Source organism: Zonotrichia leucophrys, chromosome 14 (genome assembly GCF_028769735.1).
Source record: "Zonotrichia leucophrys gambelii isolate GWCS_2022_RI chromosome 14, RI_Zleu_2.0, whole genome shotgun sequence".
NCBI classification, from domain to species: Eukaryota; Metazoa; Chordata; class Aves; order Passeriformes; family Passerellidae; genus Zonotrichia; species Zonotrichia leucophrys.
Genome location: NC_088184.1, coordinates 5498728 through 5516431, shown reverse-complemented (window position 1 = coordinate 5516431; position 17704 = coordinate 5498728). Strand labels below are relative to the sequence as shown.

The window sequence follows — 17704 nt, the reverse complement described above, 5'->3', positions numbered from 1 at the left end:
ACCACATTTGAAAGTAAGTTTAACTGCAGGACTTCAATTTCAACCAAAATCATTTTTGCATGACTTTATTGTAATATAGATTTCAATTGAACATTTAAAACTTACTTCATTAATAAGCAAGCCAAGCTCAGTAGCTTCAGTGCAGATGTACTTTATGTAACTGCCGCACATTCAGGTTAGATTGGATGTACACGGAGAAGAGACCGGGCAACTGCACGAGTCAGAGGAGAAAGCAAAAGTAAGCACCATTTGTACCAAACTAAACAGCTCTCCAGTCAGTGTTCCCTACTGAAAACCAACTCACTTCTGGCTCCAGGAGCTACAGCTTGGATATAGCTGAAAGCTATTTCCAGAACATCAGTTTTCTACACTGGCACAAGAAATAGTCTTCAAAGCAACAGGTACTGGACTTCTTTTTATTATTTTTTTTCAGAGACAACCTGTTCTCCTGTGTTTATCAGGTGAATACATGCATTTTTGATCACTCTGGCAGAGGTCAAAGAGCAAACAACAGTTGGGGCTCAATGAAAAACAATCAAAAGTTGCCAAGTATTTAAGGTACAAGCAAAAAAAAAGAAAACATTAATGCAACCAGTTTAATATCAAAGTCTGATTTCTTTCAAAGAAAAATGGCACAAATTAAATAAGAAGCCAGACAAATTTAGTTTTAGATGGTAATAGACTGAATTAATGCTTCAGAGCATCAACAAGATTTATTTCACGGCAAGAAAGGGGAGAAGCAATTTGAACAGGCTCTGTATTTGGGCTAGACCAGCAGCACTGCTACAGCTCAGTCCCTGTGTGCAGGACTGGTCCCAGTACGATGTCACCTTTACCACATCAAGAATAAAGTGTGTTAGAAGTTGCAGAGCATAAACATCTTACTTGTACAAGCCAGTTAAAAAATAAACAAAAGAGCTGAAGAACAGTTCTCATACCTGTCCTTTCTGTTCAGGACTCCACCTTTCTTTTAGAACAGAAAAATCCCTCTGCCAATAGTCTAATAAATACTAATGTATATTCAGATACCATCTTCAAAATCTTTGCTGAAAATGCAGTCTCCAAAAGAAACTAGCTTTATGCAGTATTAACATCTTACATAAACTAAACCTTACGAATTGTAGTTAATAGCAGTAACTGAAATTAATGTATACTGAGTTTCAAGTGATGTGCAAGTTCAGCTATGTAACACAGGTGGGGGTTGGAGCAGTTCTTAGCACTTTTCTTTGGACACTTCTGACAGCTGTCCATGAACTGCAGAGCCTCTTGCTACAGTACTGTGCAACTACTGACATCTTCAAGGGCTCTTGGGTGTAAAGAAATGTGATGGAAGCACCACAAGGCAAGGAAAGCAGGCTCAAGTAGAGAGCCTTGAGTATCTCACACAGCATTGCTGTCTTGCCTTGACTACAGACATCGATGAGAGGGTAAAAAGGGCAAACCTACAGTGAAGTCTGCTTCAAACAGCAAAGATAATACAAAAGAGATCTGACTCTACAAGCACGTAAGCAAAAGTCTTGAAGAGCTGTGCATTAACATGGAGCTCAAGGTGCCTTAACTTTGCCAGAAATCACAATTCTTAGTACTGGGAATCTAGCAGAACTACATTTAATCCCAGGATCAACCTATGCTTCCAGTTAAAGCATGCATACCACCTCTCTAAATACCCCTTTCCCAACGTGCAGGGTTGGAGCTCTCCATTTTCTTATTCTTCCTGTGTTGTCCCTTTCCAAGGCAGAGATTTAGAGGCCCTAAAGCCAGAGCTCTCCACCAAAGACTTCCTCCCTCTACATATAAAAATAGTCAGGACACTCTGAGACTGACATCTGTCCTTCCCCATTCAGAAACAGATTTGCAGCAGATCAGTCTTGATCTCTAGTTCAGTTTTAGACTATGCTTAAGTTACGGCAGCCAGAGTTCAATCCTATGAATGTAAGCTAAACACAAAAAGAAAGCCATTTATCCTTTTTAATTCATGCTTACAGCATGTTTATCCAGAGTTTTATAATCAACTTCCAGTTTTAAATTATTTTCTTAGCACTTCACAGAACCTGCATGTCACTCCCTCCTGAAGGGAATGGCATCACAGAATCTTGTTTAAGTTAGTCCAAGTTTCCACATGTGACCAGAAGTCTTACTTGTTAGAACACACCCCTTTTCCAACTATTCCCCACATTCCCTCTCCTCCCACCCCTCCCCAGCAATGGGCAATTACTTCACAAGAAATGTAAAATAGGATATGGGTGTACACAAAACCTACCCTTCACTAATACTGAACAGAAAAGCCTATTTTCCAATTACAGGACATTTTTCTCTAAATTTAGGTCAGCACTGGTGCAGTCTGCACTGTGTATGATTACCACAAGGATAATACCAATAAGTACATATATTTTCTCAAACTGATTTAAAAGCCTATGAAGTTAATCGGGGAAAAGTTTAATATTGCTACTTCAGAGCACTAGAACACACATAGTGAATCCAATAAAGATCCTTGTATTGATTCAATATTAAGTATTAATTGCATGACCATCATAGCACCTCTTTACATTATCACACAATCACCAGAATTATCAACTGCTTTTAAAACTAAAAAGGGTACAGTCCAATATTTATAACTTGCACACTGTTACTATACAGAAACTAGGTGCATGGTACAGTGCTGCAAAAATGGAAGCCTGCAGTTTTGACAAAGATGCCAAGTCATGTTGTAGACAATTTCAGTCAAACTGGCAATACTGTTTAAGCAAATACTCAAAGCAGGAAATAAAGGACAAAAAAAAAAAAGAATTCTATAGCCAAATAAACATCTGAAATTTCCTTTCCCTTTAATAATACAAGTAAGGTCACTTTTAGCCTTGGAACAGATACATGTTCGCCTATGATGATCTTGCTAACTACTACACAATATCTGATGTCCTCTGCTAAGAATATAGTTTAAGAAAGCCGCAGTTACAAGAGGCATCTAATGTAATATCTAAAATTTCCTTTATGGCATTTATTGAATTCTTTGTCTTAAACAGTGAATATGGAAAGATGGCCTCATGTTTCCTTTTCAATAGTACTCTGAGGATCAAGTGGCTTTCAAGCAGCATGGTGGGTTTGAAATTTTTGCAGTTTAGATCATTCTGTTGCGTTTATGAGTTGGTGAGTCTGTAATGACATCGCCACACTGGGCTGAGGTACGCTTTCTAGTTCCACCATTGTCCAAGTGGAGTGCCATTTCTTCTGATATGAAAGTGTTCAAATCAACATCATGGAGTCCATTTCTCCTTCGACTAGCATTGGAGCCACTGCTCACGTGAGTAGGCGAGCCTGGGGTACTCGAGCGAACACTTATACTAGCCATTGCACCACTAAGACCTGGGGAGAGAGAGAAAAAGGGCTTCAGTCAGACAGCACAGACAGTTCAGTCCCCACAGGTGCCACACAGGGTTGCACTCAGCCCCATTCCACAGAGACCTTAAAGACACTTCACCCTGCCATTTGTACCACTCAGCCCAGAGCACACCTCCTCAGCTTTCAGCCTGTGCAATAATCCAGTAGTTACCAGAACTGCTTTTTATGTTGGAAGTGAGCTTATACACCAGGATGTAACAGCACACTGTGAAAAACATTAACTCCACAGGCATGACAAGCTATTCAAAACAGGGACTCGAGAGCAGACAATCTCAATTGAAAGGCTTCACACTGGACCAAGAGTTACACAGCCCTGCCAAGGGCTTGACTTGAACTGACCTGGACTTGTGTCAACACCACCACCCTGCTCCCTTCCACTCCCTGAAGGAAACTGCAGCATGGCAGCAGGTCTCACACAGGTGTACACCACAGCCAGTTCATCATTACAACTTTTATTTCATGGCTAACACTAACAGCCAACACATTAGTATCATTAAATTCAGAAATGCACATAAAGAATAAGCAAGGAAAACCACACGACAATCACCCAAAATTTGTTATCAACAGTTCTGATGCAAATCACTGTCACAGGTACCCTGCAAGTAATTTGGTTTGTATTCAGATTAGTAGTATTTGAATCAAACTGAGGTTTATTTACTGTAGAAACAAGGCCATAAAAAGACAACCATGAACTTCCATACTAATTTAACCTCTGCATTCTGTAACATGACAATTTTGCAAAAGTGGGACATTCTGAAACATAAATTTAGTAAGGACTAATACACAAAAGTCTAACTAACTACTCTTCTCAATTTCCAATTCAGGCTGTATTTGGGGATAAACAGGAGCTCAAATATAAGACAAACATCTTTACTATCACAACTTTTCCAAACCTGAGTATTAGTAGAAGAGTACAGAAAAATCTGTTAGCCCTAGAAAAGATAAGGATAGATCTGCATATTTTCTAACAATAAGAACAAGGAAATGCTGAACTGTCCAGGAAGATTCCTCTCTCAGTAACCTTCAAAAGAGCTCCCTTCTCCAATCTCAAATATTCCATAGCTCTGTCCAGCCATCACAAACCTTGTGCATGCACTAATTCCCATCTCCATGTACTGTCAAATGAGCAGCCAAAAACCACTGACTGACAAGTCAAGCCTAACAAAGCCCAATCCACCAGCTGCTGGCAGGCCAAACAGGCAACTTCAGAGGCTCTGGGAAGAGAGGACTGCCAGAACTACAACATCAGTCACCAGAAACCTCAGGGAGAAGCTGAAGTCTAAAAGCCATCTGCAGCAATGGCAGGCTGATACACAGGTCAGGGTGGAGCAGCCCAGCCAACTTCACTCCACTGAACATTACTGGATGGACATTTAAAGCTTCCAGCTTGTAACAGCACAGGAAATGCTTCACACAGATCTGACATTGCACAACAACCAGCAGACACAGCCACCAATCACTGATTCTTTCTTAGGGCTTTTGCTTACAGCTCCAAGTGGTGCTCAAACAGGGCCCAGAAGCATGGCCTGAACTCCGAGAGGCACCCTGCAGATTTTGTTAACAGCAAAATCATTGCTCATTCACAATGGCAGAAAGTATTCAAACAGAAGAAGCTGTTTTAGTGTAAAGGTAACTTAGAAATAAAGTTTGTGACAGTATTCTCAGGATTAAGGTCAAGCTTAAATTCAAACCATTAGGAAAAGAATTTCCCATGCATCCACCAAAGAAAGTAATGCAGCTAAACCTGATGACAGATGTATGAGAAAAAGCCAATTCAGATACCATATCCTGCATAAACTACTAACATAGACAATTTGGGCAGGTAACAAATCACTTCACAATTCAAAGACATCAGTAGTTTAATTTTAACTGGCATGACATACATCAGAAAAAAACATTAATTCATCCTGTACATTTAAATTGGAAAAAATCTGACAGCATACAGGTGACATTTTTTCAAATCCAAACTGATTGTAGAGATTTCCCCCACACCCCTATTCCAAGCAAAACTGCTGTGACCACACAAGTTCAGTGTCATTACTTACACTTAGGAGTCAACAATTTACATCACTTATCAGTCATTTACTGTTATACAACTCACACCAAAGGAGCAACATAGTAATTCAGTTTTATCATGACATCTTTTTACTACATTTAGTGCCCAAGTAAGGGCAGAAAAATTATTCTACATAAACCCCAAAACTAACTTGTGATGTCAAAAGACATTTTATGGCACCACTCAACAACTATGTCTTTAAGTGGAGCCTTTTCAAGTAACAAGCATTCTTTGAAAGAGTTGATACAGTTAAAAGATGTATCTGTAACACAGTGCAGCATATTCTAAACCAGACTGCCAAAGTCCACAAGCAATGCCTAAAGCAGTCACTGACTTCCCAGCATTTAGGTAATGCTGAATCACTGTACATTTAAATACACAAACAACATTCAGCAGATAATTACAAGTTAAAATCTTCAAGTCAACTTAGTGTCTAAGGTAGGAGAGTAGCTTTGAATTAATTCCTAGAGATCAGAATACAAGGATATTGCATCACAGCATGGGCTCTGAGCTACAGGTTAATCTTGCAGCTCACCCAGGTATTTAGTACCAGTCATGGCTGGGTACTGACAGACTGACAGCCTCAGCTCCTGGCAGTGAATCACATCACACAGCACTGCCATCCATCCAGAAGGGCAAAACTGCCAAATGAAACACTCAGATCACAGTTTGGATTTGCACATTAGGATGGGCTAATTGAGCTAACATGGAAAGCCAAAGCAAACTCAAAGCATACACAAATATCAAGATGTCACTACATGGAACCAACATCTCTGAGAACAACCTGCAATGCTCAAAAAAATTCACTTTTAGTCAACAGGGTAAAGAGTTAAGCTTTTCCTTGAGAAGCTCTGGCAAGGCAGAGGAAATCTCAGAAAAACCATTTACTGTGAATTACTCTGAGTTGAAGCTTTCAGCAGACTCAGAGCTCTTCCCAAAGCATTTAAAGCAGTAACTGGCACTAGGAAGTGGTAAGATGACAGACTGTCAGCAACACCACTTCCCAACCTCAAATTTCTGTATTGTGATTAATATGGCCTTAACCACAGGCACATCAGTTTTGTCCATACAAAAGGACAGAGATCCAAACAGCTGCTGAAGTGGCTTCACTTCTCCCACAGTCTCACACCCACCTCTGAAGTTTCCCACTCCTTTCTACCAGGGACATCTCCTTTATTCTTTGAGGACTTTAGGAAGGCCCACATGGCTCTGACCCCCTTTTGAGTTGGAAAGGCTTGAAGTGGAAGGCAGATCTCAAACATTTTGCAGTACCAAGTACATCCTCATTCCTGTTATATCTTTCATTAACAAAGGGACATTTCACAGACAATGACTTTACAAAAAATTCTATTTTAAAAGGTCTTACAGTACCATTAGAAGGAGCTGTGACCAATACTCCCCAATTTATAAATAAGTACACTCCAAAACTATCAAAATATTAGAATGCTTGACTGAATAAGTTTTAAGTATTTTGTAATCCATGAAACAGTCAACTCAAAATTAGCAAGTTTATCACCACTGGCCTAACAAACTGTAAATGCTGTTTCATCTGCACTACAATCATGCCCATGTACAACTTATTCAGGTCACTATCACAGCATGATATTCTGGGTAGCTACTGTTCCACATAGTACTAACTCTGTTTCTAGAAGTTTTTATCAGGAAGTATCACAAGGAACATTCATGCTTAGGTAGTGTGACTAAAGCAGGAATTAGTTAATAACCCCAGATAAATACAAAATAGCATGCAGAGAGATCCTTGTCACTCTTCTGTCATATTCACCCTTTCACAGTACTGGCTCCAAGAGCAACTTTTAGCAGCACATACCAATACACAATTCCATCACAGCTATATTTACATACAACCTTTAAATTAATCTGTGTCAGACCAATCTGAACTCTGTTCTCCCATCCCCTCTTTTACCAGCTGCTGCTTCTCCACTCTGCTAAGTGCCCCTGTTTTAAACTGCACTTCAATATTCTGAGAAGCAAACATGAAGGCCTAGTGGGAATTCAAACTCCTAAGGGGCCAGGTCACAAACTTCTACATGCAAGTGCTCTCCCTACCCCACAGAGACCAACTCACATGAATTATACACATCAACATTAAAGCTAAGGAGAAAAAGAACTCATGTTCTCTCACTGTACTGTTACCCTATTTTTCCCCAAATTCACCTAATTTTTGATTAAGAATGCTCAAGCCAAATGCATTTCAACATTACCTTTCCAAGCTTGCTTCTTGCCCCTCCTGAAATCCCAGCATTTTCTCCCATTTTGCTGGTAGGACGGTGTGTTAAACACAGAGCACACGGCCAGTGGAGGACAGGGGCTGTGCACCACCCTCGGTACAGCAGCTCCAGCCAGGCACAACGTGGCTGAGCACGTGGCAGTGTTTGGGAGTCCTGTACTGTTAGCTCAGATTGATGGAATTCTGTCATTTGAAACTCAGCTCTTACAGAACTGGAAATGTCAATACACATCCAGAGAGTAGGTGAAGACACATCCATACTTTCCCTGGCTGCAATGACATTTCAGGGACTAATGGAAGTTAAAAACCCAACTCTGTAATTGAGATGTTGGACAATAAAGGTATTATCTTCTACTACCACATCTTAAAACACCAAGCATTAGACTGATGTTTCATTAAAGTTTCAGAAAACTGCACTGGCACTCCAGAGTAAAACATCATGTATTACCTTGAGATAACTACTCAGCTTTTCTAAAAGGCTTGAACTTCTTTTCAAATATTCACAGTTCAAGTCATCAGTCCTGCTTTATTTCAAGGTTACCTATCAGCATGCTAACAGTGAAAAGCTGATAATAAGGGAAAAGATATTGTTTACCAAAGTTTGCTCTCTCAAGAGTAAGGTTCCAAAGTCTCCTTCTCACTAAGTGACACTCAAGAGCTCAGTAACAACTGCAGAGCATAAGTGCTATGGAGTTAAAAGAACAGGGAGATCACATCTTAAACATTGTCATGACTAATTTTTTGCCATGATAATTTTGCTTTTAGCTGCTATAACAGGTTCTTCTCTGCTGTTCTGCTCTCAAGTTTTCTTGTAGTACAAAGACTTGATAATCAGTATCACAAGATTAAATTCTGGGGTCAATATCCTGCCCAAAAAACCGTCAACCATCTTGCAGAGATAAAATACAGGTCAGAGGTTACAGGGCTGGAGACAAAAATTCAGTTTTAAGATATTTCTTTTGAAGCATACAGTTTAAAGATTGTACTGATGCCTAAAGGATGCTAATCTCTAATGCTTTGGTCTAGGGCATACACCTAGAACTGTGTTTGATGTTCCAGGAAATACTGAATTATTGGCTATTTTGTTACCACTGCTTTTGTCAAAATTTTGTGCTTATGATGCATTTAGGGGTTAGATTATGAAAAAGATATTTTCCACCATCACAGGGGAAGATCAGCAAGCTATAATGCCATGATCTTTAGACATATAATAGTACCTATTTCTGAGAAGTCAATACCCCAGCTCTGCTTCCACTTTACCTGGTGCCATGGGCTATTCATATCTATCCCTGCTTTACTAAAAGAGGCCTTGCTGCAAGCAGCAAAGTTTTAGCATCATCCCTCAAATCTAATTCAACCCATCCACATGATCAACAAATACTCTATTCCCATCAGAAGCCAAGCAGCACAAAACAGCCTCCCACCTTTACATGCCAGCTGGAAACTCCTCTCAAAACCTCTGTGCCTGGACTGCTCCTCGCTATCACCAGGTTCTCATGTTCCCTCATGAAACTCAGAAGCAGCACTTGCAAACAATGTGCCAAAAATTATGATAAGCACAGGCATAATTTACAAACACCTGAAGATCCTTGGCAGGTTTCAAAATCAAAACATAGTTTTGAGAAGCCCTACAATAAATAGGAAATGAGTTCATGAGATTGCTTAATCACAACTTCCTTGAAGAAAAAAAAAAGGGGAGAAGCTGGAGTAATGCAAACATTGTAGGCAATAACCTAAAAACAGTTATAAGGCCCAATACAAGCCTAGTCACTAAAGGATTAGCACAAAAGCATTTGTGTCAAGGACCAGATTGAAACTGATATGAGGAGAATCTAATCCAGAAGGTGACTGACATGTAATCTTGTCAACCAGCTGATGAAGGGGAAAAGTACATTTTGAGCCCCTGCAGTACCACTACAGAGGACAGAACCTCCTCATGACCCTGCATTACATTATGAAATATGGGAAACTTTATATATATATATCATTGTTCAGATCCTCATGCTATAGAAAAGTACTTCCATAAACCACCTCTGTACAAAGCAGATGCTAGGAAGCAATACATGGACACAAAAAGAGCCATTTTAGCAATAAAAATGCCCGAGTCTACTCAGAGAGCTCCCTGTGCTGAAGTGAGCCTACCTAAGCTTCCTCTCACCTGAGACTGAGCCTTTCCAGTTAAATCCAACTCCACAGATTCAACTATATTTTCAGAAAAGCATTTTTACGAGGGTGCTTACCACAGCCAGAGCCAGCTTCTGCAGCTGTTCTCATGAAATTAATTTTATCTACACTGAGTAAGCAACAGTGGTGCACAGAATTCCCTAGCCTCCTTCTGTATGAGACAGGAAACTGCCAAAACCAACATGACTGAGTAGGGAAGCATGTTTGGTTTAAATGGCTGTCACCTAGACAGTAACAGTGTCTAGACTGGGCATCTTTAAAAACCACCAGAGCACAGCAGAAGCCAAATCTGCATTTTCAGGAATTCATGCTTCTAATTAACCCATCAATTCTACCCCCCACTGAGAATATCCAGACAGTAAAAATTTAATTTAGGTTGTACTTCTGGATAGCTTCATTTTCATTTTTAGAATGTCTAGGGTTGGTACCTCAAGGTATCTGCTACCCTTTTGAATTTTAGAAGGCACAAAACCCAGAGGTGAACTGCCCCATCTCACCTCAAGAGCAGTTTAAAGCACATCTGGCTATCACTTGCTCAATCATAATTCAATACAGAATAAGCTACTGAATATTCATCTCTGAAAAGAGATACACCCAACACTGCTGGTGATGGCAAGGAAGGCAATTCAGTATGACATGGAAGACACGTAAATCTGAAAGTGAACTAGAACAAAGTTCTGAACAGGGCTCAATTATTTCAAAAACGTGCAACTGAAACACCCTCTCCAGGGTACTGTAAGTAGAATGCTGAACTGCACTAGTGCCTAACAAAGGTACTAGAGAGCTAGAGACAGACGCCTCAGACACCCAATTCCCTCCCTAAGCCTCCAAAAATTTGCTAGTAGTCAAATCTTAATATTAAACTAGTTGCTAGCAGAGCACTGCCATTTTCCAAGAATTCTGTTTACTTTAGCATTGCTATGAATGCCAAGTCTCTTCATGCTTCAAAAACACTACAAAGACTTGAAATTAAACTGCTGAGTTCACAGCTGTGCAATATCACAGACCCAAATTTCATTTTATTCAGTACCTTTTCTTCACTGAAAATACTCAACTATACAAATTTTTAGCAGCCAACACATGCCTTATACATGCAAAAGCTCCCTTAAAGAATGAAGGGAATACCTTCAGCTGGAACACCAGGTACATGACACATTATGATATGCCAAACACACCTTAAAAACCCCCACCCAGTGTTAACCAAGTAGTATTGAAAAAGTGGCAGTTACCATGCAGAGCTATGGCTTCACGGAAGGGTTGCAAATCAGTCTCTACAGATGAGCTAGTTTCTGTTGAAGTAGCTCGGTTAGGGGATACTACAGTCAGTCTTGGGGGAGCTCTAGAATTTCTTGGAGGAGGGACTTTTCCACAAAGGAAGCTGATTAAGTCTTCTCTTCGAATAGTTCTTCTGCGTTTTTTAACCCAGGCTAACACATCCTTATTCCGGCGCTGATAGCCAATCTGGATTCCTAAATCAAAGCTCCGCTGGTGGGCATCCACACTCTCTGCAAGAGGACAGAAAACATTCTCTGAGTGTTACACAGCAATGTACAGCACAGCACTGATGTGGCCTCCTGCCAAGCATGGCAAAGAAGAAGGATCTACATCTTTACAAGGTACACCATAAGGCAGCACCAAGGTGGCTGCAGCAGCAAAGAGGAGTTCCATTAAACCTGAAGAGAGTATTACCCAAAATGTTCCATCCTCTTTACATGTCAGATAGCCAACAGCAACTCCAGCTCCACTTAAACAGCATTTACTACACTTCAGGTCAACACCACAGCACTGTTTATTTACATTAAAAACACACTTAGAGCTTGTCAGGCTGAGGAAGATATTAAATCAATGGACAACAGACTTAGACACACACAGTGCATCAATACAGCAGGAAGCCCAAAATAAGAAAGGAGTAACTGCTTTTCTTCATTCTCACAGGTAAGGAACTGCCAGAAAACTCAGGATTTCTTTCAAGTTCTTCTATTTTCAGCTGGATTTCAATTGCAGAGGCAATTCACAGGCCACAGTTTTGAAACTAGTTAGAACACAAGAGTCCCCAATGTCTTTCAATTAGCCAACATATCATGTACAAAGGCTAAGAAAGTTTCCTTCCCCATTTAGGATCCCATGGCAATTCTGATATAGAAAAGTTTTAAACACACAATTTACAATAAATCCTACTACAAAATGCAATTTCTCTCTCTGTTAATGTAACTAGCCACCTGTGCACATCAGTTATAGCTGTGTCTCCAGTGTATTAAGTTGCTTTCAAACTTTGGGAAGTGTATTTCTGGCTAGCAGTTTGAGTAAGTTTCAAACCACAGTAACAGGTGGGACAAATCCTGTTCACCACACAATTATGCTCATCTTGTTCATCACAGGTTTGCTATCAGAGCTTTGACAACACCCATTTCAGTTTCATGAAAAGTTTCATACTCCTATGTTGCTCTTGCTCCTTAAAAGACATGAACATATCCACTCCAATTTTGTTTACTTGAATTCCATAGATTTTTTTTCCATGTGGCAAAGCTGATTTAAACAGCATTTCATAATCTTGTTTTATTAATGAAGCCCACAGCAAAAGCCAGAAGATAAATGTATTTCTTTGAACAGCTATCCCAAAATATTAGTTTACAAACAATGACATATACATCTAATGTAGCTTTGTCACACTCCAGAACCCAGCAAGTACTACTGCTAAATGTTATTCTTGGCCTTGTATTCTAAGGCATCACTACACAGACCATGAAAAGACAGCACTGAGAGCTACACTGCCAAAGAGCAGCACTTCAAACTTAACAACAGACCAAAACCACCTCAAACTGAGCTAAATCTTGGAGCTTTTGGAGTTTAAACTAAACAAGTAAACAAATGTAACTTAACCTGTTATTTGTATCCACTCTAAGAGTATTCTGCCTGTACTACTTTGTAATCCAAAGGCTACATTTACAAATGCTAATTCCCCTGAAAGCAATGGTAACGTGACAGATTATTCCTCCTGCCATTTTATACACACAGCAGCCTGGACTCCAATGCACTGGCAGCAAAAGCTGCCCAAACACTCTGGAGCCAACTTGGAAACTGAAAATACTCCTTTAATCACTTCCTGAAATACCAGGAGTGTCCTTCTGAGGCTTGGAGGCTGGCTTTACATCAATACCCTGCTTTCTTTGTGTATGAGAATGCTTTACAAAGTGCTAGCTGTGAACTAGGTATGAGGTCAAACACTGACTGCTGATGCAGCCCAGAGAAGTTTCAAGCATCATTACCCCGGGTACATTAGATTTTTATGGGAAAAGCCACAACCACTTTGTTTACAAAGTTAAGCTAGCAAAACCTAAGCAGTCAAGCTGCATACATTCTGAAATTACTAAGTCAAAATAAACACTAGAAAATATTCAGGGCTTTTTTAATAAAAACAAGGTAAATTGTAGACTCAGAAGTCTTATTCTAACATATACCTAGAACTTTCCACAGTGGCCTTAAGTTCTAAATCCTACATTACAAGCCATGCCTTGACTTTTTTAGAGCAATCAAGATAAAGAAGTGCCTTGAATGCAGTCTCTATCACCAGCACCAGAAACTCAGGATGCAAGACCATCAGTGTGGTGTGGTATTAAACTTCTAATCTATATTCAGAAGAAATGCTGACATTCAAGACATCATGGCCTTCTCATTATGCACCATTCCTCGGGTTGCTCTTGCTAAAAAGATGATGCCTCAAAACTCCAAGTATTTATCAGATCAGAAAGCAGCTGACAAGGCAAGAGGCAGTTTGTGGTGTTCAATCCACCCCACCAAGTATTCCTTCAGTATTTTGACAGAGTCCTCCAAAACAAACAGTACTGAGAATGTGAAAAACAGGAGTTTTTTTAAGAGCCATGTTCACCACTAGGGAAAGCAAACTCACAGTAAGAGACTCAAACGTGTCAGATGTGACAGCGTTCAGCTGGTTCTACCATGTTATCACCAAATTTCTACTGACTTGCAAGTTAACTGAAAACTGAAAGATAGCATTCCTGAGTAACTCAGGTACTTTAGGATCTGTTTGAAGAAAACATTTGTTTCAGGTGCTGGTTTTGGAAGTATTACATTATACCTGACCAAAGTCAGCTTCCAAGTCTAGTTTCCCCAATCACCTACTCATCAATTAATCACATCATTACCAACAAAAAGTCTCATTTTGCCTACAGCAGAAGTAATCTAGCATTTTAACCAGAAATAAACAGCCTAAGCCTTCATAATAAAGATGCTGTAAGGGAGAGCCATTTGTAAAGACAGACTAATTATTCCAGACAATTTATTAACACTACCTGCTGCTACTCTAGCACCATTCTCAAATGACTATTGTCCCCAGACATGTTCCAGTGACCCACACCCTCAGGCCAGCACCTCCTGCTCTCAGGTGCTGCCCCTTCACATGACCTGACACACACACACACAGCATTCAAAGGCACCTTCTGCAGGAGGCACCACTCTGGCAGGGAGGGCTGTGCACCTACACTTCCTCCTCGCTCTGTCTACATCAGAAACCTCATCACCCATCACAAACACATCAACTGCTTAAAGCAAATCCAAAATGACAAAACTGCAGGCAAATGAAGGAGCATAGAGGCAGAACTACAGATAATGCTGTACAGACCAAGGGGAAAAAAAACCAAAACCAACTATAAGCCAGAAAAACCAACATTGTAATTTTAAAGCACTTCCCTTCCTCGGAATGGAAGGCAATAACAATGGGAATCACAATGTGCCAATTTCAGCCCTCACTGATATGTATCATTTTAGCACAACCTTTTAAATAAAGTAAAAGCCACTGAATGAGCCTCCTGCAGACAAGAATTCCTGGGACAACCCAAAGAACTGCAGAGTTCAGAAACACCCAGTAAACCAGCACTAAAGCACAGCCACATGCAAAGCACACTCCTACCAAAGTTCTGGCTAACACTGCCTTCTTACAGCCATGCTGAACACAGACATAATGACATTTTAGTGCTTAAAATAAACTGTGAGGCTCACTTAAGAAGTCTCAGTGCCACAAGAAGATAAAAGTTTCTGTCACATAACATCTGTGCAGAATTTTAAGAGCACTAAACCCGACTTTGCTTCACCACAGAAGAGAAGGCATTAAACTGACACCCCAACATCTAATGCACCATGAAATATAAACAATGCAGGGAATTTCAGTACTGTTTAATAAGCCGTTGGACACTTCCCTTGAATTCACAAGAAACAGACACATGTTAAAGACACCCTTTTTCAAGGGTCTCAAAGTAAAACAGATTTTAAGTTTATGAGTCATTGACATGAGGCAACAGAAAAGATTCAGCTACCGTCAGCTAAAGTGGACCAGGGAAAACCTGCAAGATTCAGGAAGCAGTCTCGGGTTAGATTTTATCAGGGTGAATAAGAGACATTAACAGGCCCTACTTATGAGTAAGCCGGGGCAGGAGGCAGAGTGGGGCCCGGCTCGGCGGAGAGGGCTGCCGGGGCAGCAGGGGGGCAGCCCCTTACCTTTGTAGAGGTTGGTGACCGCAGTGGCGGCGTTCTGGAAGGGGACCCAGAGGGAGAGCCCCGGCTGCTGGCACACCCGGTCTGCAGGGAGGGAAGGACACACGCTGTTTATTTTGGAGTCACCCGCTCCGAACGGCCATGTTAGGTTTCGCCATTTTGTTCCACCTTCCGGAGGCAGCTCCGGATCGGGGCCGAGCGGGGCGGGCGGGCAGCGGCCGGGCCGGGGCAGCGGGCGCGGTGCCCCCAGCGCGGCGGGGAGCGCCCGGCTGCCCCCGCCCCGGCCCCGCCGCACAATGAGCCCGGCCCCGCTTCGCCATTTTGTCGGGAGTCTCTTCCCGGAGCTGGGCGTCGGGAGCCGCCGGCAGGGCCGGGCTTCCCGGCCCCCCCCACCCTCCCCGGCGCTCGGGGCTCGCCCCCGCCGCCCGGAGCCTCCCGGCGCGGCCCCCGCCGGAGCGCCCGGACACCCCGCGGCCGCGCTCCGGCCCGAGCGCTCCGGCGGCCGGGGGAGGGGGTGCGGCCGGGCCGGCGCAGGAGCCGCCCCGGAGGCCGCGCCGGGCGCTGTCCGGGCCGCGACCGCGGCTCCCCCTCCCTCTCGCCATTTTGTTTTCCCGTCCGTCTCCGAGGGCGGCCGCGGGCCGGCACCGCACCTCCCGCCGCCTCGGCCCCTTTGTACCGCTGCGGGCACCTCCCCACCCCGGCGGCTCCGCGGCTGCTCGGCGCCCCCACCCCCCACGGGCCGGGCCCCGAGCCCACCGCGCTCGGGCTCCACCGGCCTCCAGCCGCCCCAGCCGTGCCGTGCCCTCCCCAAGCCCCTGACCGTGCTCACCCTTGTAGAGCTGCGCCACGGCGGTGGCCGAATTCTGGAAGAGGTGCCAGAGCTTCTGCTGCTTGTGTTCGGGCTGCGCCGCCGCCTCGTCCTGCAGCTCCGGCGCCAGCGCCTCCTCCTGCTCGGCCTCAGCCAGGCACTGCCGCTCCCACTTGCTGAACCAGTGCTCGGGCCCGTGCTCCTGGATCTCCGCCTCGCCCTCCTCCTTCTTGTCCTCCATCCTCCGCCCGGCTCCGCGTCCCACCGCCGCGAACACCCGGTCCCGACAGCCGGCCGCGCTCGTTCCGTGCGCCGCGCCGGCCCTACCTCACCCCCATGCCGGGCCCGCCCGTCGCTCCGCCGGCCCCAAACACTCCGAGCGCCGGCACCGCCCCGAGCGCACTGAGAGCCCGGCCGAGGCGCCTGGGAACGCGCAGCCGGCCCGACCCGCCCGCAGCGCTCGATTGGCCACCACCGCCCCGGCACAGCCGGTCCGTGCGGGAGCCCCAGCGCTCATTGGCCCGTTTACGTGTCCGTCACGCGGGACACCCCGGAGGGCGGGGCTAACGCAGGTTTGGTTACGCCGTCACAGCCCCGTGCCGGGGGCGTCGGCGCGATGCGCGTGCGCAGTGCGCTACCTCGCGCGGCCTCGGCCCTGGCCCCGCCCCTGGCGTGAGGCGGCCCCGCCCGCGCCCCCCCGGCAGCGGCCCTGAGCGAGCGAGGCGCTCCCGGCCTCGGGCGGCTCCGGCGGGCGCTGTCCGCGGCCGAACCGGGAGGTGGCAGCGGCCGCCGCGGCTCCGCTGAGGGGCAGAGCCCGCCCGGGAGGCGGTTCCCTTCTCGGCCCCGGGGGAAGATGGCGGCCGCGCAGGGCCCGAGGGCCGAGCCGTGTGACACGGCCGGGCCCGGGGCCAGCGTCCGGCAGAAACCGCTGAGGGGTTTGCCCCGAGAGTTCAGACCCACGGCATCACTTCTCTGCCTGTTTTACACATTATTTACCAGTTCTTGATTCTGCGCTGTAGCAGGCACAGTCCCAAACAGCAGGCTGAATTCACAGCTGCTTTGCGCACGTTTAAAAACACTCGTTCACCCCGCGATCCTGTCACTTGGCTGCCGTGCTAATGGAAATGCGCTTCCAGCTGCTCCAGCCACAGCGAATGTCCCCGTGCTGCGGAGCCGGGCCCGGGCACAGCTGCCTGCACACTGGGGATTGCACCCGCTGTGCCCGGCTGCGCTGCCAGCCCCGGGCAGCCGGCTCGGGATCTGCCCCCACATCGCTGAACCGAGCACGGACACGCACCGGCAGCCTGGGGTGCCCATCCCACCCAGGGCAGCCTGCTGTGCCCATCCCACCCATGGGGAGCCTGCTGTGCCATCCCAGCCCCGGGCAGCCTGCTGTGCCTATCCCACTCCAGGGGAACTTCCTGTGCCTATCCCAGGGCAGCCTGCTGTGCCCATCCCACCCAGGACAGCCTGCTGTGCCCATCCCAGCCCAGGACAGCCTGCT

The 17704-nt window shown here is 44.7% G+C and overlaps 1 protein-coding gene across 1 annotated transcript; it reads right to left on the bottom strand.

The window, feature by feature from the left end:
• Positions 1–3103: 3103 nt before the first annotated feature.
• Positions 3104–16644, bottom strand: HAPSTR1 (HUWE1 associated protein modifying stress responses). Its single transcript, XM_064726122.1, has 4 exons — positions 16222–16644; positions 15396–15476; positions 11114–11389; positions 3104–3360 (listed from the first exon to the last, which is right to left on the bottom strand). The coding sequence occupies exons 1-4, from the start codon at positions 16439–16441 to the stop codon at positions 3116–3118; spliced, it is 822 nt and encodes a 273-aa protein (XP_064582192.1). The 5' UTR covers positions 16442–16644; the 3' UTR covers positions 3104–3115.
• Between the last annotated feature and the right edge of the window lie 1060 nt (positions 16645–17704).